Source organism: Leptodactylus fuscus, chromosome 6 (genome assembly GCF_031893055.1).
Source record: "Leptodactylus fuscus isolate aLepFus1 chromosome 6, aLepFus1.hap2, whole genome shotgun sequence".
Classification (NCBI taxonomy): domain Eukaryota; kingdom Metazoa; phylum Chordata; class Amphibia; order Anura; family Leptodactylidae; genus Leptodactylus; species Leptodactylus fuscus.
The window spans coordinates 134648317-134675497 of record NC_134270.1 but is presented as its reverse complement, the minus strand read 5'-3'; the positions used below and the strand labels follow the sequence as shown (position 1 = coordinate 134675497).

General features: G+C 45.0%; 1 protein-coding gene across 1 annotated transcript; it reads left to right on the top strand.

Annotated features, from left to right (window-relative positions):
* The first annotated feature begins 550 nt into the window (after positions 1-550).
* Positions 551-17849, top strand: RUNDC1 (RUN domain containing 1). Its single transcript, XM_075277302.1, has 5 exons — positions 551-1017; positions 8784-8942; positions 9376-9574; positions 11902-11985; positions 12932-17849. The coding sequence occupies exons 1-5, from the start codon at positions 616-618 to the stop codon at positions 13795-13797; spliced, it is 1710 nt and encodes a 569-aa protein (XP_075133403.1). The 5' UTR covers positions 551-615; the 3' UTR covers positions 13798-17849.
* Positions 17850-27181: the final 9332 nt, after the last annotated feature.

Below are 27181 nucleotides of genomic sequence, written 5' to 3'. Positions count from 1 at the left end.
ATCTGCAACAAAAAAAACTTGCAACGTAGGGCCTCAGCCTATATGTTGCTGTAGTTGCTGTTAGGGCAGGTTCACACCTGTGCTCGGTCTTTGCTTTTGGGTTTGTCCGACTTTGAGTCCGGTTAAAAAAAACGGTTTCGCCGCTGAGAGGCTTAAGTCGCTCACGGACGGTTCCCATCTCCTCTCCAGTTTCTCTCAGCAGAAGACGGAAACCCGAAAGCAGAGACTGGGCGCAGGTGTCAACCCGCCCTTACATGTGACACAATTGAGACATAAAGTTGAGCATGTGCATTGCATTTTGTGCATTGCGTTGCCGCCGCACAATGTTGCGTTTTTCTTTAATGGGAGCAATTTCTAGTCACATCACAAATGTCGCCGTGAAGCCCTCGCCTACGTCAGAACAATAAAGATTAACTCTTAGCTATCCGGATAACACTGAGGGGCGCTGACATCACAACAAACCAGCGCGCGGTCCCTTTAATTGTAGGAGAACAGGGAAGTATCTGCGCGTCACTTCTCCATGGCAACAGACATCTGTCAGCGCTCTACTGCTGACGTCAGCAGTCCGGATTCTAATATGGCGGCCTAGCTCCAGCTGGGGACACACAGAGCGCCATGTCCGCCGATGAGTTATCGATGTCAGATGGGGAGCCCTTCACCAGGGAGCGCTGGGCTCCGGTCGGAGCGGTGGCGGATGAAGCAGATGGGCCCGGCCTGAAGTCAGAGGGCGGCGGCGGGGAGGGAGAGGGCTCGGGCCGCCTGCGCTCCGGCTCGGTATCGCTGGAGATGGTGGAGAAGCTGCGGCGGCTGGAGGAGGAGCAGGACCTGCTGAACTCGTCCCTGCTCGCACTCACCTCGCACTTCGCCCAGGTGCAGTTCAGGCTCAAGCAGATCGTGCGGGCGGAGGGCACCGAGAAGGAGCGGCTGCTGGCAGAGCTGGAGGACTTCGCCTTTAAGGGCTGCCCATATGTGCAGGGAGTCCGGGGGGTGCATGGACAGCCGGGGCTGGATGAGTCGGTGAGTGCTACACACAACGATTTGGTCAAGATCAGACGATATCGGAACGATCCGATCGTCCTACTAATATATGCAATATAAATCTGTATAACTGGCTGATTCTGGGGGGTTCTCATCAATAGGCTTGAATGGACTGGATGGAATGACTGGAATTTGTGGCCATTGAACACATTTCTAGAAGTCAGGACTGATCATTTTTGGAATATTAGATTAGATGATGAGGGCTGGACGGTGACATTGGCCGTGACACCAAAGATCGCTGTGTCACCTTGCAACTTATTGTATGTAAATGGAGTCACATTGCAACCCTGAGGGTGCTACAACTGCTGCTTCTAGTCTCCAAAAATCCCAATTATTAATTTTTTAGTGACTAGAGGTCACGGTCACGGCACCCTCAGGGTTGCAGTGCGACTCCATTCCCATGTGATGGGAGTCGCAGACAAAGTTGTGGTATAACCCTAACCGAAATGTTGATTGGATTTACCAATCTGCCAGTGGGCAGCTAGTCATGTGATAAGCGTGCGTGCTGTTAATTGGTTAAACCAGGGGGTGCGGTGTAAAGCCCCCGTCTAACATAAGGGCTCTCATCACCCCCAGTATAAGGGCATTATCTTATAACAGGGGTAGGGAAGCTTCAGCACTCCAGCTGCTGTGAAACTACAACTCCCAACATGCTCCATTCAACTGGGAGTTGTAGTTTTGCAACAGCTGGAGAGCCGTACGTTCCCTACTCCTGTCTTATAACATTTGTGCCATATCACAGCGCCACCTTCTCCTATCTTAACCATTTGTCTTAAATCACCGCCTTAAATTCCTCCTTCTAAACACCCAGAAGTGGTTCTTGCCAAGGCAAGGGCTACACTGCACCCTGATGCTTCCTTATAAGTGATCACAACATGACATCAGATGGGTTTTCTACAATAATTGTGTTACTGTTGCAGAAGCTTGCAGGGTTTGCATTAGGGGGCGTTCACACTACCGTCTGTGTCCGCTCAAAATCTCGCACGGACACTAGCTGTCGGACACAGACGGTAGTGTGAACGCCCCCTTACATGTGCACAGTGCAACACTCTGATATCTGACCTCACAATGTGGCGTGCAAAACGTCAGTCTTAATAAAGCGTTGACAGGCACAAGGCACACCCTGGGCTCTTCATAATCCAGCCATGTCTGTCCCCTGGACTGGAGATCTGTACCATTTACATACTTGCATAGATTTCCTGTATAACTCCAAAAAACTAGCGTGAGTTATAATAAATGTCAGTCTGAGGCGTCTTGCTCTCCAGGTCCGCTCTGCATACAACATGGCAAGTGGGCGCAAGAATGACCATAGGTGGGGCCCACCTATACAATCCACCCTGTATGGGCCAAGATGAGAGCTGTATTTTGTCTTACAAAACCATCAATTTGCTATTATATTTCGCTTGTAGTGACTGCAACATAGCCTGACGCAGATTCCCCACCAAGGAGACAAACAGAGATTGTCTTAGTCCTTTAAGCTAAGGCGGAAAAGCTGCTTTTTTGTTGCAGAATTTGTTCAGATTTAGCCAATCCAAGGAGTAGAAATGGCAAATGTATAGGAAGCTCTTATACTTCTACCCTCTGCTCAATCTACTCCTATTCTGGAGGTAATGGCAGGGGCGTAACTTGAGGGGGTGCAGAGAGTGCAGTCACAACGAGGGGGGGGGGGGGGGCAGGAGCCTTAGGGGGCCCATAAGCACTGGCATCAGTATTGAGATTGCAGCTTCCATCTGGCTCATAAACCAAGGAGACCCACAGATTACCATAACCACACTACTCCTTAGCACCCGGAACCATCACTAGCGAGAATTCGCTGTAGGGGGCCCCGGACAAAAGATTGCACCTTGGGCCCATAGGACCTTAGTTACACCCCTGGCCAGGGGTGTAACAAGTAACAGTGGGACCCCATAAACTTCAGTCTACCCTGACCACCAGAAGATGCAAGATCAGTTATTTTGGTCTCCTTTACACACCATGATAACACACATAGTGATGTCACAGTACAGGGATAGTGCACACAAAAAGATCAGTGTGACATCACAGCATATGAAGAAAGTAATTATGATGTCACAGGCAGGCATTGTAATAGATGCAGTGGTGAAACTAGCGTATACCGGTATAGCAAATATAAGTAATTAAAAATTTAGCAGAGCCTTAAAGATTTTCTCTACCCATCTTAGTGGTGACAGTCTGTTGTCTTGATCGGTTGTCAATGGATGCGACCATAAATGCAGGAACTTTCTATGGTTTGGGACTTGTCACAAACTCAGCCATGATGTCCTTATTGTCACAGGTTATCTTCTTATACATGTGTTCCTGTCTGATAACCCGTCCACAATAAGGACATCATGGCTGGGTTTCTGACAAGTCCCAGATCATAGAAAGTTCCTGCATTCATGGTGGTATCTAATGGCAACTGATGAAGACAACAGATGTCACCACTAAGGGGGCGTTCACACTACCGTTGGTGTCCGATTGCAGTGTCCGTTGCTACTGTCCGTTCAAGATTTTAGCAACGGACACTAGCTGTGTCCGTTACAATTTCCATTCATTTCAATGGGATTTCATCTGTCTGTTTGTGTCCTTAAGGGTCCGTTAACAACCATGTCCGTTTTTTCAAGCGGACAGAGAAATCGCACATGCAGGATTTTTTTGTCCGTTTGAAAAAAACGGACAGAAAGTGTCCGTTTTTTATTTAACATTGAGGTCTATGGGCAACGGACATATAACGGACAGTAACTGATGGCCATCAGTTACAGTCCGTTATTTTCTGTCCGTTTATTTTCTGCACATGCTCAGAAAGCATAAACAGCAAAAAAAGAAAAACGGACAGTATAAAAAAACGGACACTAACTGATGCTAACTGATACTAATGTGTCCGTTTTTTTTAACTGATCCATTAAATGGATCAGTTAAAAAAACGGACACATTAACATCAGTTAGTGTCCGTTAATGTCCGTTATGATAGGTGTCCGTTTTTTTTCTTTTAAACGGACACCTTCATAACAGACACCAACGGTAGTGTGAACGCCCCCCTAAGATGGTTATAGAAAATCTTTAAGGGGGCGTTCGCACTACCGTCAGTGTCCAACAGGTAGTGTCTGCTCCTAGTGTCCGCTCAAAATCTGTCACGGACATTAGGAGCGGACACTAGCTGTGTCCGTGACACCTGTCATTCACTTGAATGGGCATCGGGTGCGTTCTTTTGCACTCCGTGCCCGTCCTTTCCTGTCCGCAAGAGAAGATGTCCGACTTCTCAAGCGGACAGAAAAACCCTGCATGTCGGGTTCCTCTGTCCGCTTGAGAAGTCGGACATCTTCACTTGCGGACAGGGAAGGACGGGCACGGAGTGCAAAAGAACGCACTCGATGCCCATTGAAATAAATGACAGGTGTCACGGACACATCTAGTGTCCGTGACAGATTTTGAGCGGACACTAGGAGCGGACACTACATGTCGGACACTCCCTAAGACTACTACATTTTTAAATATTTATATTTGCTTAACTTTAAAATTTTGTAAAATTGAAATCTGATTCTGTTTATGTAAAACTCCTTTAAGAGCGTGTAGTGTTTGTTCACACTGGGTGTTCACACGAGTACAATAAACACTTCATATTCATATCATTCTGTGAAATCTCAGCTCGGGGACTTTCTCACAACACTTATACGGGTGAATACTTGGACTCTTCATATCTCTTCACTTTAACAAGGAACGCTCCACCTAAAACTGGAAATTCATGTTTTTGTGGTTTTTATACCCCTGTTTACTTCCGTGAAATGTAGTTGTACCTACCTTTGATCATTACAGCAACTAACCATTGTGGGTGCTGCCACAAGAAGGGGGTACTGCCCTGAGCCAATGCTGCTGGAGACCCCAGTGACTACATACCCAGGCCTTCCTCTATTGCAGGGGTAGGGAACGTACAGCTCTCCAGCTGTTGCAAAACTACAACTCCCAGCATGCAGCATTACTCTGCTGTTCTTGGAACTCCAATGGAAGTGCTGGGAGTTGTAGTTTCACAGCAGCTGGAGAGCCATATGTTCCCTACCCCTGCTCTATTGGCATGAGTAGACATGGCTGCAGGGGAGTAGGATGCCGAACAATGGCCAGGAAGAGTTAATGAGTGATTACCAGTATTACTTTATAGACTGGTATCGGCGGCCTTGTCATTGAAGCAAAAAAAATTTTGAAAATTTTTAGGTTCTAGGAAGTTGCGTTATGAGGAGCTGTCTGGTGGGTTATGTTCCTGTGTTCTGCTACAGAAGAACATTGTGATTTACAGGTTTTCATTGTGTGATAAAATAATGCCTCCGAGGGGTTATGAAGTCAAATATAACTTCTTTTCGATCAAGCTGAGCCATAAACAGACAATAATGTGGTTGACCTCTTGGAAATGCCGTCCCGCTGGTAGTGATCCAAGTGCTGCAAGCGATCACCTCCATTGACTGCATGAAGAAGCTGCTATCAGAGACACGTGAAATACATGGTCATTCTGAGTTGCGCTTTTTGCAAAAGTTCCCGACTCTGCTTATTTGAGGTTGTCAGTGCTGAAGTGTGTTCCCCTCTGTGATATTGGGTATAGGAAGCATAGCTGGGGATGAGGGGTGAGAGGCAACAGGGGCTATGCACTGGGTGCTGAATGCCAGAGGGGAGCCAACAAATCAAAAGATCATAGTATTTAAAGAGGTTGTCCCATCACAAGGATCCTATCTATACTGCTTGCTAATGTGGATGTAAGACTTTTCCTAAATACACTGCTTCAGTAAAACTGCTTTGTTTGTCCACTATCTTACTTTATTCATTTTTTTTGGGACACATCCCTTGACTTATCTGCTCATGAGTCAAATAATGTATCTGCTGCTCTGAGGGGGGAGGGAAGGAGGGAGGAGGGGCTAGGTGCAGGGAGTCAGCCTGTGTATCTAGCTATTCCTGTGTCTACACCACGTGACCTAGGTCCTGCACTCAGATAGGGGAGAGGAGCTGCTTTCATTTCTGAACTCGTCTTCTGTTCTCCCAGTTATCAGGCTAGCTAATTCAATTGTGTTCATTATGGCAGAGATAGGCAGTCTCTGTATGTAACACTGAATGGAGTTACTCCTGCCTGTACTTCATAGTCCAATATTGTGCATATAGTGTTTAAGGACCTTTGATGACATCACAGGCCCTTCAGCCGCCCCATAGTATCACGCTATGCGGTGGGCAGAGCTGCACGCTAATTTGGGGGTGGGGCTAAACGGCAGGTTGCATGTGAAACCCCGCCCACCAAATGATGGAAGAAAGAAGATTTTACAGCAGTGAAGACTGGTGAGTATGCGACGTGGGAATACCCCTTTAAATACAAAGCTAGGGTAGCAAGCTTCTCCTTTGTCCCGGGTGCAAGGAAGTCTATCTCCAGCTCTGCTTAAAGTGACATTTCTACAATCTTGAATTTCGAATCCATATGCAGATGACGCTCCAGTGTATCAGGATCCATGTCCACATCTGTCTTCACCCGTAGGTGCCACCATTAACATAAGTATTGCCAAGCCCTAATGTGTTATGACTACAGGTGAAACTGGGTGCTCCAGTAGATAGGTTCACGCTCCAGGTGCACGATCAGCCCATTTGTATACGGCTTAAAAACGATTTTCTCAGCCGCAAGTCTGAACTTTCACACAAATAAATTTCTCTTATATCACTAACAGCACCTACAAAAACATATAAATGGTTTCAAAGTGATTCTGGTGGTGGTAGACTCAAAGGGGTTGTCCAGCTCATTTTTATTGATGCTGTGTCTTCAGTAAGAGATCCATGGGGTCTGACACCCGGTACCCATGCTGATCAGTTGTGAGAAGAAGCTGCGCCGTTTGCTAGTGCTGTGACCCCTTCTCTATTTCCATCATGGCTTTTGTTTTGCAATGACCTTGGAGTGTAACTCGTCTCATTCACTTCTATGGGATGAGAGTGTAATTACACTGCATGGCCACTATGAAATAGATGGCGAGTGATGTAAACAAAGTGGTGCAACCCCTTTAAACAGGGAGTCCTGGTTGTCAGACTCCAATGATCTATCAATGGCCTAGCCTGTGGATGGATCATCAAAGAAAACGACCCTTTAACGATGACCTCCTTGTTATAGCCAGGCACTGGAAAAGGCCACACCAAACAGCTCCATATAGCTTATCTTGTTAGGCCCTTGTACAAGTTATTTTTCTCATCAAAAGGAGGAAGTAATAATCCTTGAACAAAAGAGAAGGGGAAACATTCTTGAAGGTCTTTCCGAAGCATGGCCACCATTCTCAGTATTTCCTGTAAATGTGAGAGCCGCCATGTGTTGGGATGTCAGAATGGTTCGCTCCTGGCGGTGCAGTCCAGCCAATGTGTAATATGAGTAATGGCCTTCTACAAACAACACACCCGGCTCTGTTATCTACATGTTAAACCAGTTGTGCTTCTACTCATGGCCAATAATAAAAGCTCTTATTTTCCTTTTCTCTTCCATGCCGCCCCTTGCAGGAATTGGTAAGTGTCAGGTATCCGCTGTGTTGTGTCGTGCAGTCATGTATCAACCACAAGTCAGACAAGTCATGAAGTTACCTTTCCTTTCTAATCCAATAATGTCTTAAAGATAATCTCCACGTAGACTTAGAATTCAGGTTTTTGTATTTTCTGGGTTGGTGTCTCTCCTATGCACCAAAACTTGACTTGTCTGATCCCCCAATCCAGTGATTCTTCTTCATGTCCAGCTCTCCTTACTAGATGTCGCAACGTCATGATCCGATCCAACTCATCATTTGTACATATACCCTACTAGATCTAATCGGATTCACTATGGAGTATTTTATACAGTTGAGCAGACATTACAGTGCCATACTTTGCTGGGTTTTTTTTGGAAGAAGCAGCAAAAAAGACCCCAAAAAAGACTTGGCTTGAACTTAAATAGGTTGTCCAGTTGATCCTGACAAACTTCTTTAAAAATCTAAGGCAAGGTTTACATCTGCAGGATCCATTGTATTTTTCCGTTCCATCATAGGAACAGAAAACTGAAAGGATATTAAATGGGGATCCATCCAATGACAGACTCAAATGGAGCCTGACTAATCCCATTGACTATAACTGATACTTGTTCCACACAAGCATCGCCTTTCCATTGTTCTGGTCCAGTGGAGGACCAAAACAGAGAGGTGGAACACTAAAATAGTGGTGACACATGGAGTCCGATAGACCTCATTAAATATAGGACTCCGTTACCAGAGGACTTTTTTCCTCTGCCGATTTCCCGACGGACATTGCAGTGGAGTCTCCAACAGACTATGCAGCAAACGTAAATGTAACCTTCGTCTGTGCGATACCTGTTCTAGTACCTGTCATTTGCTGGATATAACGTTCTCCACACTGGACATTTTTGACCAGGATTATTGATGGAATCTGTACCCGGAGGTCTGACAAACTCCCGGAGCAGATGTCTGACTACTGCAGCTTTTATTCACCCATTGAAAAGCCTCAGTCCATTCCCAATTCCTTTGTGTGAACATACCCTTAGTGTATTTTCTAATATGTATAACACTTAATATAATTTGTCATTTTACAAGATCCTCATGTTTATGCCTTGGCTTTGTTTCCTCATTGTATATAGTCACAATAGACTTAGTCTATCATGCACCATCTCAATGTCTTCTAAATCTTGCTTTCTTTTAGATGTTTTGGCAATACAGAAATAAGCTGGCATCATTTTTATTTATTTTTTTAAATGTATTCTGTAGAGTGAATGGGAGAAGAGGGAACGTATTGAGGCGCAGAGGAAAAAGCAGCGAGAACTGATCGTACAGCTCAAGACCCAACTGGATGATTTGGAGACCTTTGCATATCAAGAAGGAAATTATGACTCTCTGCCCCAGTCCATGGTCATGGAGAGGCAACGGGTAAGCGCCTCCTTGCATATTGTGAGATGATCTATACTTTATTACAGTATACATATATTTGGCTCTGATTATATCGGTGTTAGTTACTTCCATGGGATAGCTCCACCATAGGAGCAGAACTACAAACATAATGGACATTTCACATTCCTGTCACCAACACCACCCAGTAAAACTGGACTAAGGCTGGATACACACCTGTGCTGGGTGTCTGTCTACTGCAGTCCGGTGATTTCGGGTACAAAGAACGGACATCTGACAGATTTCACTATAGTCAAAGGGGTCCTTCAGGCTCCATTGTTGTCTGCTTTATTTGTAGTCCTATTGTCCATACTTTTTGTACTCTGACTATAGAAGTATGGCAGTATTAGGGCCTCGCTTAGTTGATGGTGTCTCTAAAACTATAATATCCATATAATAAATATTCTTCCCACAGGTGATCATCGATGAGTTAATAAAGAAATTAGATGTGAACTTAAATGAAGATATCGGCTGCTTGTCCCCTGAAGAACTGCGTCAGCGGGTGGACGCTGCCATTGCTCAAATCGTCAATCCAGCACGGGTGAAAGAACAGTTAGTGGACCAACTAAAGACCCAGATTCGAGACCTCGAGATGTTCATACAATTCATTCAAGGTCAGACTTGGGGGTGTTTTGTACAAAGTTAGGCCTCACACTTAAAGAGGTTGTCCGAGCAAAAAATGTATTACTTAAATACGCCGGGGAGGTGAAGAAGAAAAGAGAAAATAAAATCATAGTTCGGGCCCTGCTGATCGTATTGTAAATCCCCCCCCCCCCCATTTTAAACTAAGACCCTAAAAACAAATATTCAAATCATACTTACTGTGCACGGTGGGCGTCTTTTATAATACGATTAGCGAGGCCTGAATAGCCTTTTTAAACGCTATTCAGGCATATATGTGGCTCATAGTGCATAAATCTGATGATAGAGCCCCTTTAAAATAAACAAATTTATGCGGACAACCCCTTTAAGTGATTTTGGGCCTTGTGTTCAGATCCACTGAATTCTATGTTTATATTCAGACCGCTATAGTTTTCTATGGGCCACTGTTCTGAGCATACACTACTGATTATAAATGCTGCAATCTCCAATTTTCAGCAGTGACAATTTGTTTATTGCTGAACTATATGGCTACCTGTCATACAATCTATACACACTATCTACCCATACAAAACCTTAATTAGGGAACTGGGAGGAGAGAGAAGCGGGGGGATGTAGCTGCAGTATCACTTCTACAATATGTAAGACACTGCATGATGTCATGGGGTCATCTGATTAGCTCAAAACTGTAATGAATCACATTTTTATTTTAAACATATTTTTAAGAATTTTTGGTAATTGTTTTCAGTTTTCAAAATCAATATCTATATTTTAAAAAAAAAAATCCCCAAAATCTTGCAATTCCAACTTTTGCCACTAAGCCAAAACACTTTCTGTGGCTTCCGGTTTCCTATTGGAGAGCAATGGGAGTAGATAAACTGTAAAATCATCTATTGTGACTGGTGGATTCTGTGTCTAACATGTACATATAAGACCTCAAGTGGAATTTTCTCCTAGCGCCACCTATTGTAAGGGCATAACATGACAGCTGTGATCATCAGTGTGCTGAGAAGTGACAGGGCTGTTACAAAGAAATCTACAGAAACCCGGATATCTCAACTTATTATGACCTAGTGGAAGTCAAAGCTGCAGCATTTTTATTATGAATATACACATTCCCTTTAAGGGTTAATGATTAACATGGGTTTGCTATGTTGCTGGGTGTCACTATATTACATACTGGGCACAGGGCTGTTCATATTTATTTTTATCATACTATGATAGCATATAGTGTGACTCAGGATTGGTGTATCCAAGACCAGATAAAGACAGAAGAACAGACAGCGGACAATTAACTGTTTATGGGGAGAGCAGAGCCCCCTGCTGGTAGAGGAGCCCCACGGCATACATGCATTAGCGGCCATGGATAATGTTTATGGTTTACCGCTAACTATATCTTCTTTCAGCTTGAAACCAATGGTTTGTCCAGGTTCAATCTGGCAACTGGTGGTGAACTGCAAACTCTACCTGTGGCTGCTAACACATTATTATACCATGATGAGTAGTTTATATACTGCAGAAAGACTTCAGTCAAACAGAGTACTTGGATGCTTAGTCTGCCCCCTACTGAGCACTGGGATAATAGGTCTACAGATGTTTCGCCCTAATTCCCGACAGCATCTAGTCTCGCATATGGTAGCGTGCAATTGTTCTAGGCAGGTGTAGAAAAAGAAAATATTGCAAAGTAAGAATGCTTTCAGAAATAGTAGGGTTAATAGTGTGCTTTTGTTTTATTTATTTTTAACTAATAAAATTAAGCGAATGAAGAAAAGAAATCTAAATCCCATATTATTTGGTGTGACCATTGCCCTATGGAGGAGTCCTGGAAGTGATGATATAGCCCCCACAGAGCCCTGATCTCAACATCATCCAGTCTGTCTGAGATCACATGAAGGATTGGAGCAAGCCTACACCCACCGACAAGATGTCAGGAACAACCTCCCTGCTGAGTTCCATCAAAAACTGCCTGCAAGTGTATTAAGAAGAACTGATGGAAGGCAAAGGTCACCCCAAATATTGATGGAATTTAGATTTCTCTTTTCTTCATCACTACATTGTAGGGATAACGTCACTCCTTCTCAGGTGTGTGGAGCCATAGCCATAGTTCAGGGTTGCTTGCTATAGAGGGCAGCAAACAGAGGCACAGTCTCCCTGTTTACATCTTGGGAGACAGATTTGCATATTCTTCCCACTACATTGTATTAATTGACAAAAATAAACTATTAACATTTCTATTTCTAACTTGATAGCATTTTTTCCACACCTTCTGTATTAGTTTTGTACTATCGCTGATGATAATAGCCTTTGAATAAATTAAATAAAATAATTTTCTTTTATATAGATGAAATTGGAAGCCCATCTGAGAATCCTGTTGGTGGAGCGACGGGGTATTCTCCAAATTCTGGCCTAAACCCTCGGCCTAATGGTGAGAATAATGCTTTATGTACAGTATGGTCTGTCTTTTTTTGTATTAATCCCAATCACACACTTCCTATGTAGTGACCACTGTAGTGAAAACGTAGAATTACAAGGCACTAGAGGTGAGCGAATACTATTACCTATTACCTATTACTACCTCACTCCCATAGGAATGAATGGGAGCAGGCGAACTGCAAGGGGTTAAGCGCTGACCCGTGCACGGCCGCTCCCATTCATTCCTATGGAGCGAGGTATTCGAAACTGCAGTTTCGAATACTATCCACTCTTCTCTACAAGGCACCCATTTAAATAAATGGGCGAGCAGGTAATATAAGACCAAGCTGTGTATGTCAGTGTGGACTAACATAATAGAAGGGTGGGGGCCCTCTCTGATGTTCATAGGATCGAATATATAAAAGGAGTTAACACTGACAACAAACATTTACAATGTGCTTTCCTCACCAAGGGACTCAAGGCACAGGGAGTGTGGTGGAGTAGGTAGAGTCAGTGGCTGCCGTACAGGGGCTCTTCCCCAACACCCACATGATTTTACAGGAAGCCAATTTACCTATCAATATATTTTGGGGGGGCATGTGGGAATAAACCAGCATACCTAGAGGAAACCCATGCAAACATAGAGAGAACATGCAGATGTTCGGATTCAAACCCAGGACCCCAGCGCTACAAGGCAGCAGTGCTAACCACTGAGCCAATGTCCTGCCCTTTGATGTATAATTGACCATCCATATATCTATACATGGAGGGAAAGTTTAATGGGGTTGTCCATCTCCAAGAAATAGGTTTATTTAATATTTCTGCTGATGGGCCCTTAAAACCATCTCCAAAAAAGGTTGGTTTTTTTTTCTTTGAAAATGGAAACAGATCCTTGTGCACAGTAAAATCTAAAGATTGTAGAAATGCTTCTAAATGTCTTATGTCTTCTGTTTTATCAGTGAGTCCAGAGCAAGCTAAGCAAATCCGAGAGACGGGACTCCATCTGTTACGTCGGGCCCTGGCCGTCCTGCAGATCTTTGCTGTCAGTCAGTTTGGCTGTGGTGCAAGTCGAGTTCCTCAAAACCTCTGGAACCAAGATGAAAGCAATAGAGACTTCACTCCACTTATTAAGAAGTTAGAGACCGCCGTGGAGAAGGTGAGGCAGTTGGCATTGCGCCAGCAGCCTCAGGATCACGTCATCAGCTATGCCACTATGCAAGAGATTGCGCTCGGAGGGAAAGATGACCTGACAGTAGCGGTCAGAAAAGAACTGGCAATTGCTATCCGGGACCTCATGTCACATGGTCTGTATGCTACGTCCCAAGGAATGAGCTTGGTTTTAGCACCCATTGCTTGCCTGATCCCTGTCTTCACTGCCTCCCCTCCCTCTATGCATCCTTGGGAACTTTTTGTTAAATACTACAATGAGAAGAACGGAAAGGCGTTTGTTGAATCTCCTGCACGCAAACTTTCCCAGTCTTTCTCCCTCCCTGTCTCAGGAAGTCAGAAGGTGACCCCAAAGCAGAGCCTGCTTTCTGCTATCAACACCGTATTAATAGAACATGACCCATTCAAGCGTGGAGCGGACTCTGAGTTCAAGGCGCTGATCTGCATGGCACTGAATGAGCAGCGTCTTGTATCATGGCTCAACCTCATCTGCAAGTCGGGTGTGTTGGTACAATCGCACTACCAACCTTGGAGTTATATGGCTAGCAGCGGCTTTGAAAGTGCCCTAAACATTCTCAGCCGTCTCAGCAACCTGAAGTTCAACCTGCCCGTCGACCTTGCTGTGAGGCAGCTCAAGAATATAAAAGATGCTTTTTGACGCTACCTGGTCTATTGGTGTATTGTACATCTCGCTGTAATCATTTCAGGTGTCTGTAGAGGACTGTGCTGTGTCTGCACCCTATTATTTTCTGTATGACTAGGTCCATGTGGTCCTGAAGCTTTGAGGAGACTTCAAGATACCAAGCACAATCACAAATCCTCCAGAAGTGATCCAATTGGTTACAAAATGGCAATTTATTTTATGATGTTTATATGTATTTTAGGTATAGTATATATAATATGTATGGATCCGATATTATTCTTGACACTACTGCCATTGCAGACTTGAGGGTATTCTGCTGTATGATGGTATAGCTCTACATAGAGGTAGGTATATACCAAATTAGAACAGAGACCTGGGGTTTGGATATTGAAAGAGACACTGTGATCCAAAATGGGACTGGTACTCTAAGTAAAGTCTTAGGGGTACAATGAAGACTCATGTAATGTATTGGAGAATTGTAATCTTTGCTGACCTGATAAACAAGGCCTTGTGCACATGACTGAGTGAGGGAGAGGTGGCTTGGATGTCATTAGCCTGCCTTCCATCCCAAATTGACGTCAATGGGGGATTCCATTCCATGACATCAGAACAAAGCAGGATATGAGCTGATCTATAGTCAAAAGAGCAGAGCATCGTCCCCCTGGAAGAGTCTGTATGCAGACTTGGCCACGTGCATGAGGCCTAAGGGAAGGTTCACACTACCGTCATTATTGTCCATTGGTCTCTTCAGTCATAGGATGAAGACCTTAACCATAGAATGCAGACCGAGCAGTGTTCCAGTGTCTACATTCACTCTTGTTAAAAAAAACATGACTGAAGAAAGCTTCCATCATGCTGTTTACATTAGAGTGGGTGGCAGCAGACACTCTATCACTATTAAAAGTTCGTTGCTCTTATCCTATGATGGATGAGAGTAACAGCCGTTCTCCTACACAGCACATATGTCACTACATCTGCTGTTGACTTTGCTCGGGCATAGCTGATGGCTGATGTACCATGCTTTCCTGGCAGCACTGCCTCTGCGTTTTGGTGATATGTAGGGGTCATAGGAGTCAGACTTTCACCAGTTATACATGCACGACCTTCATGAACCCTTCCCTTTTGAGACCACGGCTCCACAGCTACATGTTATTGCGTACTAGATCGTAGGTTTACCATGACCGTGTCACAACGTCATTCTTTCAGTAAGGAAAAGCAAATCAAAGGGCTTCTTCACATGACTGTATTCTGTCCGATGGCTGAGCTCTGTGTCTCTTGTTGAATTATGATACCGCGAGCTCCCCAACATCCAAAATACTACATTACTAATATGACCTAAAGCTATGGCTTCAGTACAGCAGTGCTATGGCCGTTCAGGAGCTCACTATATAAATACATAGTCCAGGTATTGTGGCCAGCACTTGCTTTGGACCATGTAATAGAAATATTTCTATAAAATATAGAAGCTTCAGAAATGCAAGTGTTAAAACAACCAAGATTTACCAAGTTAAGCACCAAAGATATTTATATATCCAAAGTTTTAGGACACCCAGGTGTGGTTAGTGATAAGCTCACTATGCCGGGGAGAATATTTCACATACTTGTGTTCATGTTCTGTAAGGTCTGTATTTATCTTCTGAAGCACACTGTATGGTTGTATGTAACGTCTTGCAAAATTCAGCTCTACGTCTATGGTCTAAAGCAGTCTGGATCTAGTACTTGGAGCTGGTTATTGTCAAATATTCTATTTTTATAAGATATTGGGATGCTCTAAATTAATTCTAACTCTGTGGAAATTAATAGAAATTAGTGGTGAGAGGGGGGTGATGGTGGGGTCCTCACAATTAAAATGGGTATGGTTCTAGTTATGCTCTGTTGCCCTTAACCTGCACAGTTGGGGTAGCATGGTGGCTCAGTGGTTAGCACTGCAGCTTTGCAGCACTTGAGTCCTAGGTTCAAATCCTGCCAAGGGCAACATCTGAAAGGAGTTTGTATGTTCTCCCCGTGTTTGCGGGGGTTTCCTCCGGGTACTCCGGTTTCCTCCCACACACCAAAGACATACTGATAGGGAATGTAGATTGTGAGCCCTATATGGGACAGTGACTGACAATATCTGTAAAGCGCTGCGGAATATGATGGCGCTATACAAGTAAGCGTAATAAATAATAATACATATGCTGACATGGTGGAGCCCCTGATAACTTCTATGGTTTAGCACTTTCGACTGTCAAGGGTCCATATATACAACCCCATTCAATGGGACCTGCATGCGGCCACCAGCTACAGTGTTTGCACCAAATGCACTGGAACAATTCGTGTCAAAATTCAGATCCATAAGTAGGAAATTACACTATGAGCTACGGCAGGGGTAGGGAACGTACGGCTCTTCAGCTGTTGCAAAACTACAACTCCCAGCATGCATACTTGTTCTGCTGTTCTTGGAAGTCCCATGAAAGTGAATGGAGCATGATGGGAGTTGTAGTTTCACAGCAGCTGGAGAGCCAAAGGTTCCCTACCCCTGAGCTACGGTGTGGTTTCACATTGCAAACCTGTGATAGAAATCAATGAAGTCTAATGGAAAGAACCCCTGGATTAACATACTGTTGCATTCCCAGCCACAACTACAGCACAGCCCCATTCACTGTACAGCAATGCCACCTAGGACACGGCAAATTGACCTCCATCCCAGAGTCAAGGGTGGTCCCAGAAACTGGACTCCCACAGATCATTATAGTGTAACATCCTAGTGGCATGCCATACCATTATAACATAGGATTACTCCTTGGATGGTTCATGGCAGAATGTACACAATTTATAACCCTTCACGTTCCTGCCAGTTCCCTCCATTATCATGCATTTTGCAGACTCTCATTTTTTTCTTGTTATAACTGCAATCTAACCAACTTGTGTTCCACAGGGGTCCCGAACCACCGGTCCGCGATCCAGTACTGGGCCGCGGGGCATGTTGCACCAGTCCGCGTACTGGCGGTGAGGAGTCAGCAGCTGTTGTGGAGTTGGCGAGTGCCTGAGGTTTAGCAAGGACCCGCCAGCCGGCTCCACAGCACTGACGCTTGGTTGTTGCTCATCGGGATAAGGTGAGCAAAGTGCGTGGTTGAGCCGGGATCCGCTGTATGTCCGGGATTCTAGTACTATGCAGGACGTGCAGCGGGTCTTGGCTCCACCCCACACTCGCCTACCAAACTTTGGGCAACTACATTACACGTCACTTGTCCCTGTGATGTGTAATGCAGCTGTAGTGAAGTTAATAGCAGCATTAGGAGTGATATCCGTCATCAGTAGCCATCTTCATAACCTGCAGTGTCCACCAGTTTGCACTTTCTCTTGTGTTTTCATATGTACATGATTCTAATCTACACCCCCATGCTTAATCCCACCCCCAGCCACACCCTTTCCTGCCCCCACCGGGCCATAGAAAAATTATCTTGCTGAAACTGGTCCCTGGTGGAAAAAAAGGTTGGGGACCACTGCCATAGAGTGGTGGTCTACGTATTGTACAAAGGGTGTACGACCACCTCGGTACATGACTACAAGTACTGAAATGGAAAGTGAATCATAACTCCTGCAGAGATGTAACTCTAGTTATACTATGGGTGTGCACTTAGGTCTATGATTGTACATGGAAAGGTTTTAGGATTTCAACAACATGAAAACAAACAAGATTTTTATTTTTTAATTCATTTTTCAGATACTTTGCACTTTGGCATATTTATCATTATGGTTAGTTAAGCAATCTGGTGTAGCTCACCACATCCAGTAGCTGTATGGTATAAATGGGACAATTGTGGTTGCCATGAGAGAGGTAATTCACTTTATTGCTTTCACATCATATTAATCATGTGCCTAAAAAATCTCACTGCTGCATGACTGTGGACCATGTGACCAGATCTCCAAGAATCCACTGTACAGATGTGTATATTTAGTAAAACCCTTTATTTCCTGAGTGCCATGTTATATATGGAATTTGTCATGCCACTTTTTTTTTGGTCTGTATAAATGCTTATATTTATGTAGATGTGGTGAAAATAGATCATCTCATGAGAATAAAATGCTGCTAGTTTTCAGATTTGGTTGTCAAATATGTGTTTGTGTGTGTGTGTGTGTGTGTGTGTGTGTGTGTGTATATATATATATATATATATATATATGTGTGTGTGTGTGTATGTATATATAACTTATTTTACAGTGGGATATATTACAGATCTTTTTATTATTCTGCATTAGAGAGGAAGGCGACTCCAAATGACATCCATATGCCCTGGTGATATTAACTATATGTTGTTCTGGTGTTTGGCAATTAACTCTGCAAGGATGTACTGGTCCACCCTTGCAGAGTTAAGACGCAGCACGAGATTTTCCAGCTGCAGGAATCGGGAGCCAGCGGAACATCTCATCCCTGCCTTCTCAATCCCTGTATGCACTTTTTCCCTAGCCTGGTGGTCATGTGATCTGCCTGGTACCATGAACTGCAGAAACTCTGCCTTATATACTAGGAGTGTTTCAGCCCCAGTCAAAGGGGAAATCGTCAAAAAATGATGTTAAAATGCTTATATTTATTTATTTTTTGGTAGTACTTTGTGCCATTTAAAATTTGGAAGGAAGAGAAATAAACAATACATTTCTCCATGGAAACTCTAATATAGGTTATTAAAAATAAACAAACACTTTTTAAAAAAAATAAAAATAAATCTGTTATAGCCACAAAACCACTTATACTTCAAAACACTGAAGTATGTTTGGCAGAAGAGTACGACATGATTAAAGTCTAGATTATAATTTGATCAATAGCAGCTTCAGGGTGCACTCACACAATGTAACGCGGTGTTGATTCTGACACGATAACTCGTGTAAGAATCAGCGCTGCAAAACAGAATCCCATTGACTTCAATGGGTTCCGTTTAAAGCGTGTAACACATTGAAATCAATGGGAGGCATTTTAATCCATTGATTTCAATGTGTTACACGCGCTAAACTGAACTCATTGAAGTCAATGGGATTCTGTTTTGCAGCGCTGATTCTTACACGAGTTATCATGCAAGAATCAGTGCCACGTTACATCGTGTGAATGCACCCTTAGGTCACCCTGAGGTCAATGGGAGTCTTATTTTTCACGTGTATTCTTTACACATGTATCATGCCAAAACGAACGCACGTTTACTCCGTGTGAATGGACCCTCCGGCTGAGGTCCCACGTTGCAGAAACACAGCTTCTTTTGTTGCAGATTTTGTTGCGTTTTTTTGAGCCAAAGCCACTACTTTTTTTTTCTAATTACCATGTCGGAATAGCCTTAAGAAAGGCTATTCGTCTCCTACCTTTAGACATGATCTCCGCTGCGCCGTTCCGTAGAAATACCAGTTTTAACCGGTATGCAAATGAGCTCTCCGCAGCAATGAGGGCTGGCCCCAGCGCTGAAAGGCCGATGAGTGCATCCCCATTGCTGCCCGAGAGCTCTATCCTGCGCCGCCTCCTTCTTCTGCAGCAACTCCGCCTCTTCTGGCTTCTCTTGCTCTAGCATAGAGGCCACCCCAAAATGGCCGTCGGCCGGCTCCTGTATTGAACTGCAAGTGCGGCTACTCAAAAATGGCCACCGGCCGGCCATTTTTGTTTATTTTAAATATGATTTTTATTGAAAAGAAGAAAACTTTTACAATATAAAAAAGCAACTACAAACATAAGAAGAATCGGCATAAGTCCAAGTAGTAAAATAGGAGTTGTAAGCTGGGACGTCGGGCTGCAATCCAAAAACACGGATGACACAAACAGGACCAAACATACAAAGACCAAAGGACCAGATATACAAACGCTACAAAGACACCAATTCTACGAGAAGACAAGAAAGGGATGAAAGGGGGAACACAACCAAAAGGGGAGCAGGAAAGAAACAAGAAAAAGAAAAATAGGGGAGACGGAACAGGAACAGCAGAGGACAAGAAAACCAAACAATAACATAAACAACAAAACCACATACCTGAATACAATACCAGAGAAACACAAAATACATCCAAAAAATAGAATAAAATAAAATAAAGCCACCTGGGGTAACAACATAGTAGGTAAATAGTAATCAAGGGGTCCCCATGGAGGCGGCCAGAGGCCGAGGAGAAAGAACTCCCTTATTAGACTCCACATACGAAATCCAGAGAGACCACTGGGATCGAAACTTGGCGTAAGTATGATTTTTGTTAGACAACAGACGTTCCAAGGTGCATGCCAAGTTCACATGGTGAAATAGTTCAGCTAAGGTCAAACAAAGAGCAGACTTCCACTGACGAGCGATCATGGCCCGAGCTGCGAGCACGATCTGCCCCAGAACAACCTGCAAATCCGAGGGAAAACTACCAATATCTAAGAAACAAAGGGCGAGACCAGGAGAGGGACTGATATCTAAACCAGCTATGGCGGACATGAAATGAAATACCGCTATCCAGAAGGTTTGTACCGGTGGACAGTCCCACCACAAGTGCAAGAATGAACCTACTTGGCCGCATCCTCTCCAGCAGAGTCTGGAACAAGAAGGATCAATATGCGCCATTTGGACCGGAGTCCTATACCACCGCAGCATGATTTTCAAAGCCGTTTCCCAATGTGCTGCCCCCTTAGATACCCGTTTAACAAACCCAGCTGCCGCATACCAATCCGACAGAGGGATGGTTCTGGCAAGGTCCGTCTCCCAACGAAGCAGGTGAAGTGGCTTGACCCGCTCCGGGGGGACAGAGAAAAAGCCATAAAACACAGATAACCCCCCTCTAACAGGCGTGGACCTATTCCACAATTTTAAGGCTAGCCTGGGAAAGGTCAATCTAGAGGGCTCGTAGGATTGAAAAAAATGACGCAACTGCAAGTATTTAAAGAAATCCGTCTTAGGGAGCTGGAACTCTTCCTGTAACATGGAGAACGACTTAAGCCCGTCATCAATATACAGATAAGCAACTTTGTAGAGACCCCTAGAGACCCATCCACGGAGTCGCAGCTGGGGGAGAAAAGAGGTTAGATATAGTACGGGTAGCTTAGATAAAGGGACCAGATCTTCTCTGGAGGTATATGACAAAAAATAACGCCAAGCAGACACTGTGGCCCTAATACTCAGTAAGGGAGGGGAAGTAATGGTCGGACTTGAATCCTTAGGGCGTAAAATACTCATAAGCGGGGCATCCAGAAGGCATTCCTCAATTTCGGCCCAACGCCATTTAGAAGTCTCATCCCACCCGACCTTAAGTTGATCTAGGACAGACGCCATATAATATTTTTTAACATCTGGGACACCCGCACCCCCATGGGACCAAGGGCGCGTCATCACCTTAAGTCGGACCCTAGATCTCTTACCCTCCCAAATATAGTTGGAAAGAATAGACTGAAGCTTGGTAAAATATGAGTCAGGGAGGGGGATAGCGACTGTACGGAATATATACAAGATTAAGGGTAACACCATCATTTTGACAATGGCAATTCTGCTAGCCCAAGACAACATCGGCTGTGAGAAAGAGGCAAGAAGAGAAGAAACTTTGGTCAGAAGGGGAATGTAATTGGCAGAGAACAGGTCAGAACTAGGGGCCGTCAGGGAAATGCCAAGATAAGTTACACGGGAGTCATTCCATTGGTAAGGGAATCGAGAACTGAGATCTCGTCTCAACGAGGGGGAGACGAGAACAGGCAATATCTGTGATTTGGAGGAGTTTACCTTATAATACGAAACTCTACCAAATCCCTCTAGGACCGCCGTAGAAGCACTCAAGGAGGAACCAGGAGAAGTCAGGGCCAGTATGACATCATCAGCATATAGGCCGATTTTATGCTGCTGGCGACCGGCCGGCCATTTTTGGGTAGCCGCTCTCGCAGTTCAATACAGGAACCGGCCAACGGCCATTTTGGGGTGGCCTCTCTATGCTAGAGCAGTTCAATACAGGAGCCGGCCGGTGGTCATTTTTGGGTAGCCGCTCTTGCAGTTCAATACAGGAGTCGGCTGGCGGCCATTTTGGGGTGGCCTCTCTATGCTCCTGTATCGAACTACAAGAGCAAGAGAAGCCAGAAGAGGCGGAGTTGCTGCAGAAGAAGGAGGCGGCGCATGAAAGAGCTCTCGGGCAGCAATGGGGATGTGCTCGTTGGCCTTTCAGCGCTGGGGCCCGTCCTTATTGCTGCGGAGAGCTCATTTGCATACCGGTTAAAACCGGTATTTCTACAGAACGGTGTGGCGGAGACCACGTCTAAAGGTAGGAGACGAATAGCTTTTCTTAAGGCTATTCCGACGTGTTCATTAGAAAAAAAAAAAGGTAGTTTAATGGTGGAATCCCTTTAAATTATAAAAGAAACAAAATCACTGACAAACAAAGCAGGAAAAAGTTTTGAAGTGCAGAAAGCCAATAATAAAAAAGAATAAGGCTGAGCCCCCACTTTGCGGAAACTCATAGATTTGTTTAGGCACATGGTCCTCAGAGAATGCACCTAATTGACGGCAAGGTGTACACCGCACCTACACCCCTGTATGCATAGTGTGAACGCACAAAGTTCCACTGGACACTTAGTCCACCAATGCAGTACAATTTATATGCCATCAAGCAATGGTAGCTAGAAGTAATGCTCTAGTAAATAGTATTCCTGGCACTGGACTCTTCATATCCTGCAGCACTATTGCCCATGATCATGTGTGTGAGGTGTAGGCTTGGTGGATCCACTCCGGGGTATCAGTGAAGAAGGGAAGAGAATGGGACCCAATTATCAGACCTGCCACCTATAAGTGACCATGAGATTGCACCACAGTGATGGTTTTCTCTGTTTTTGTCTGAGAGCAGTATATATATATATATATATATATATATATACACTCACCGGCCACTTTATTAGGTACACCTGTCCAACTGCTCGTTAACACTTAATTTCTAATCAGCCAATCACATGGCGGCAACTCAGTGCATTTAGGCATGTAGACATGGTCAAGACAATCTCCTGCAGTTCAAACCGAGTATCAGTATGGGGAAGAAAGGTGATTTGAGTGCCTTTGAACGTGGCATGGTTGTTGGTGCCAGAAGGGCTGGTCTGAGTAATTCAGAAACTGCTGATCTACTGGGATTTTCACGCACAACCATCTCTAGGGTTTACAGAGAATGGTCCGAAAAAGAAAAAACATCCAGTGAGCGGCAGTTCTGTGGGCGGAAATGCGTTGTTGATGCCAGAGGTCAGAGGAGAATGGCCAGACTGGTTCGAGCTGATAGAAAGGCAACAGTGACTCAAATAGCCACCCGTTACAACCAAGGTAGCCAGAAGAGCATCTCTGAACGCACAGTACGTTGAACTTTGAGGCAGATGGGCTACAGCAGCAGAAGACCACACCGGGTGCCACTCCTTTCAGCTAAGAACAGGAAACTGAGGCTACAATTTGCACAAGCTCATCGAAATTGGACAATTGAAGATTGGAAAAACGTTGCCTGGTCTGATGAGTCTCGATTTCTGCTGCGACATTCGGATGGTAGGGTCAGAATTTGGCGTCAACAACATGAAAGCATGGATCCATCCTGCCTTGTATCAACGGTTCAGGCTGGTGGTGGTGGTGTCATGGTGTGGGGAATATTTTCTTGGCACTCTTTGGGCCCCTTGGTACCAATTGAGCATCGTTGCAATGCCAAAGCCTACCTGAGTATTGTTGCTGACCATGTCCATCCCTTTATGACCACAATGTACCCAACATCTGATGGCTACTTTCAGCAGGATAATGCGCCATGTCATAAAGCTGGAATCATCTCAGACTGGTTTCTTGAACATGACAATGAGTTCACTGTACTCCAATGGCCTCCACAGTCACCAGATCTCAATCCAATAGAGCATCTTTGGGATGTGGTGGAATGGGAGATTCGCATCATGGATGTGCAGCCGACAAATCTGCGGCAACTGTGTGATGCCATCATGTCAATATGGACCAAAATCTCTGAGGAATGCTTCCAGCACCTTGTTGAATCTATGCCACGAAGAATTGAGGCAGTTCTGAAGGCAAAAGGGGGTCCAACCCGTTACTAGCATGGTGTACCTAATAAAGTGGCCGGTGAGTGTATATATATATATATATATATATATATATATATATATATACATACACACACTAGAATCTGCCCGCAGCTTCGTCTGCGTGTTGTTGGCGAGTGTCTGCTTATATTTAGATAAATGTTGTTGTCGATGAGCCGTCCGCTACCGCGTCTCAGCTCTGCTACATCGCTGCATATGCGCAGCATGCCCAGCTGTATGTACACCTCTGCATATGGAGAGCCTACTGAGCTGTGCTACAGTGCCACTGAAGCTCTACTACATCTGGCCATTTGGATTACAGATCTGAGCAGCTTCTGTGTTAGAAACGGCTGTGGCAGAAATTTGCCACAGTTTACTCCTGTCCCCCACTGGGAAAGACCTCCAAGAAAGCCTGTCAGTGCTGGAAAAATTCAGCACCACATGGGCTCTACCCATCAACCAGAAGAAGACCAAAGTCATGGTATTTCAGAAGAAGGGCCACAATAAAGCCCCCACCCCACAATTCACACTGAACGGCTCCACACTGGAGAAAACCAATAGCTACACCTACCTGGGGCTGGAGCTCAGCCAATCAGGAAGCTTCAAAGCAGCAATAGAAACCCTGAAAGGAAAAGCCTGCAGAACCTTCTACGCCATCAGAAGACAACTACCACCTCAAACCACCGGTGAGGGTCTGGCTGAAGATATTTGACGCAGTCATCGCTCCGATCCTTCTCTATGGCAGCGAGGTTTGGGGCCCACCCAGACCAGTCAAAGTGGGATTCCAGCCCAACAGAGACCTTCCACCTGGAGTTCTGCAAGTACCTCCTCCATGTCTACCGCAGCACCTCCAACATGGGATGCCGGGCAGAGCTAGGCAGGCTCCCCCTATGGCTCACCATGCAGAAGAGGGCGCTATCATTCTGGACACACATATAGGGCAGCAGCCCTGGCTCTTACCACCACCAAGCCTGGCTGAGCCACAGAGCTCCGAGAAAAACTGATATCCCCCAACCAAGCATCAGCCATGCCAAAACTCTCAACATGCCCTGAACAAGGCTCAAATAAAAGGAGTCATTGAGAGAGACAGAGAGCGGTACATTGAGGAATGGAGAAGCACAATAAATAACTCCAAGAAACTCACTGTGTACCAGTCACTGCAAAGGGACTACACCATGGCCACCTACCTGGAGAGAATACGCCACCCCAAACACAGACAGACCCTGAGCTGGTACAGACCGAGCGCCCACAACCTAGAGATGGAGACAGGGCGACACAGGCAGACGTACAAGCCATGGGAGAACAGACTGTGCCAGCACTGTGACCAGGAGGCCCTAGAAGACGAGGCCCATTTCCTGCTACACTGCACCAAATACTCAGCAGTGAGGGCCGTCTACTACCAAAGACTCTCTGCCCACATCCCAGACTTCATATCTGCAGACGAGAAGAGGAAACTCTACATCCTACTGGGAGAAGAAGAGACCACTGTGGAGATCACTGCTCAATACGTGTCCAGCTGTCACCAAACAAGAGGAAGATGAGACTCCACGGACTGTTATACCCCAAATCACCCACCCCCATATAGCGGCCACCAACTAAGAGGAAGATGAGACTCCACGGATTGTTATACCCCAAATCACCCCCCCCCCCATACTCTCCCCCTCGACTCTAACTACCCCCCTTCCCCCCACTGTACTAGCTTTGGCAATGCCAAATATCTACTCGGATGTGCCAATAAAGCCTGTTTGATTTGAGTGCCTCTCCTCCCTCTGGCTCTGATCTTGTAGCCCGAGTTAAGGATGCCCGTAGCATGGCGAACTTGACTGTCACACTTAACCATACTATTGAGGCGTTCCAGGCTATATGGTCATCTTGGGACGCATACTGTATTTTGAATGGTCTCTGACTCCTTCCCCTTCCCTTCCTCCCCCACCCCCTCATTTCCACTCTCAGGTTTTTGTGATGTGTATACATTCCCAGTCTGTTTGACGGTATATGCATTGCTTCACGTTCATGTTTTTTATGTTTTCAATTCTTGTGTTGTATTGTATTTTACAAAAATCCTTTCAATAAAAATTACAGTTAAAAAAAAAAAAAAGAAACATGGATAAATCCTTTAAAGTGGTTGTCCAGGAAATGGAGCAACCCACATGAAGGGTGAGAGGTGTAAAATAAAAAACAAATAAACAAAAAGCATACTCACCTGTCCCTGGCGCTCCGTTGTCCGCCCCCAGTGTCCATTCAGTCTCGTGCTGCCGCCTCCTTGCTGGGAGTCCTGCACCTCATGTGATCGGTGAGACCAATTAGGTACAGGATTTCCAGAAATGAGTCGTCACCATGAGGCCAAATCTTTTATGGCCACTTCACTGGGCCCCCATAATGTATGGGGAACAGTGATGGGGCCATTATATTGTATGGGAGCAATGATGGGGCGAACATCCCGTGCAGAAGGGAGACGTTAAATACCTGAAACCCCACATTGCAGAAACACAACATCTTTGTCTACTACAGAAAAAAAAATGATGTGTTTTACAGAACCAGCAAAGTGAATGAAATTTAACTAAATATACCTCGTCCACACATGGCAGGAAAAAAAGATGTGGAACAGCTGCAAACTCTAAAATGCGTGCGCTTCAAAAAAACATGGCCGGTTACTTTCAACTGCGCAATCATTTTAGAGTTTGCAGCTGTTCCACTTTTTTTTTTTACCCCCTCAGTTTCATGTTCCACTTCACCTGCCATTAATTTATTGCCCCCCTCCAACTACCCCCACTGTTTCATGTCCCCTTTAGTTTCTGCCAATTTAAACTGAGGCACCAGGAGAGGGACTTAATGCTGTGGGGCAGTTGGAAGGGAACATTATAATGTGGGGACACGTAACGTATGGGTAACTTAGGAGGATTATACTGTGTGGGGGCACATGGAAAATGACCAAGAATGGGTGGAGTCAACATTTTGTCCCTTTTTCTGTTCTTCAAAAGTTGGGAGGTATGCATACTTCCCAACCATCCCAGAGTGTGCGGGACAGTCCCGGATTGTGGTTCGTGTCCCGCAGTCCCAGTCCGCTGGAGATATGAAGCAGGAGCTATCTGCAGACATCATACTGTTGTGTTTTGGGGGAAATTAAATAGATCCTATCATACAAACCCCATTTTTTTTCTAACTAACACATCGGAATAGCCTTAAGAAAAGCTATTCTTCTCCCACCTTTTGTCGTCTTCTCCACGCCGCTGTTCCGTAAAAATCCAGGTCTTGTCGGTATGCAAATGAGTTCTCTCGCAGCACTGGGGGCGGGCCCCAGCGCTCAAACAGCACCGAGGGCGTCCCCAATGCTGCGAGAGAACTCTCTCCAGCGCCGCCTCTATCTTCGTCAGCAGCGTCCTCTTCTTC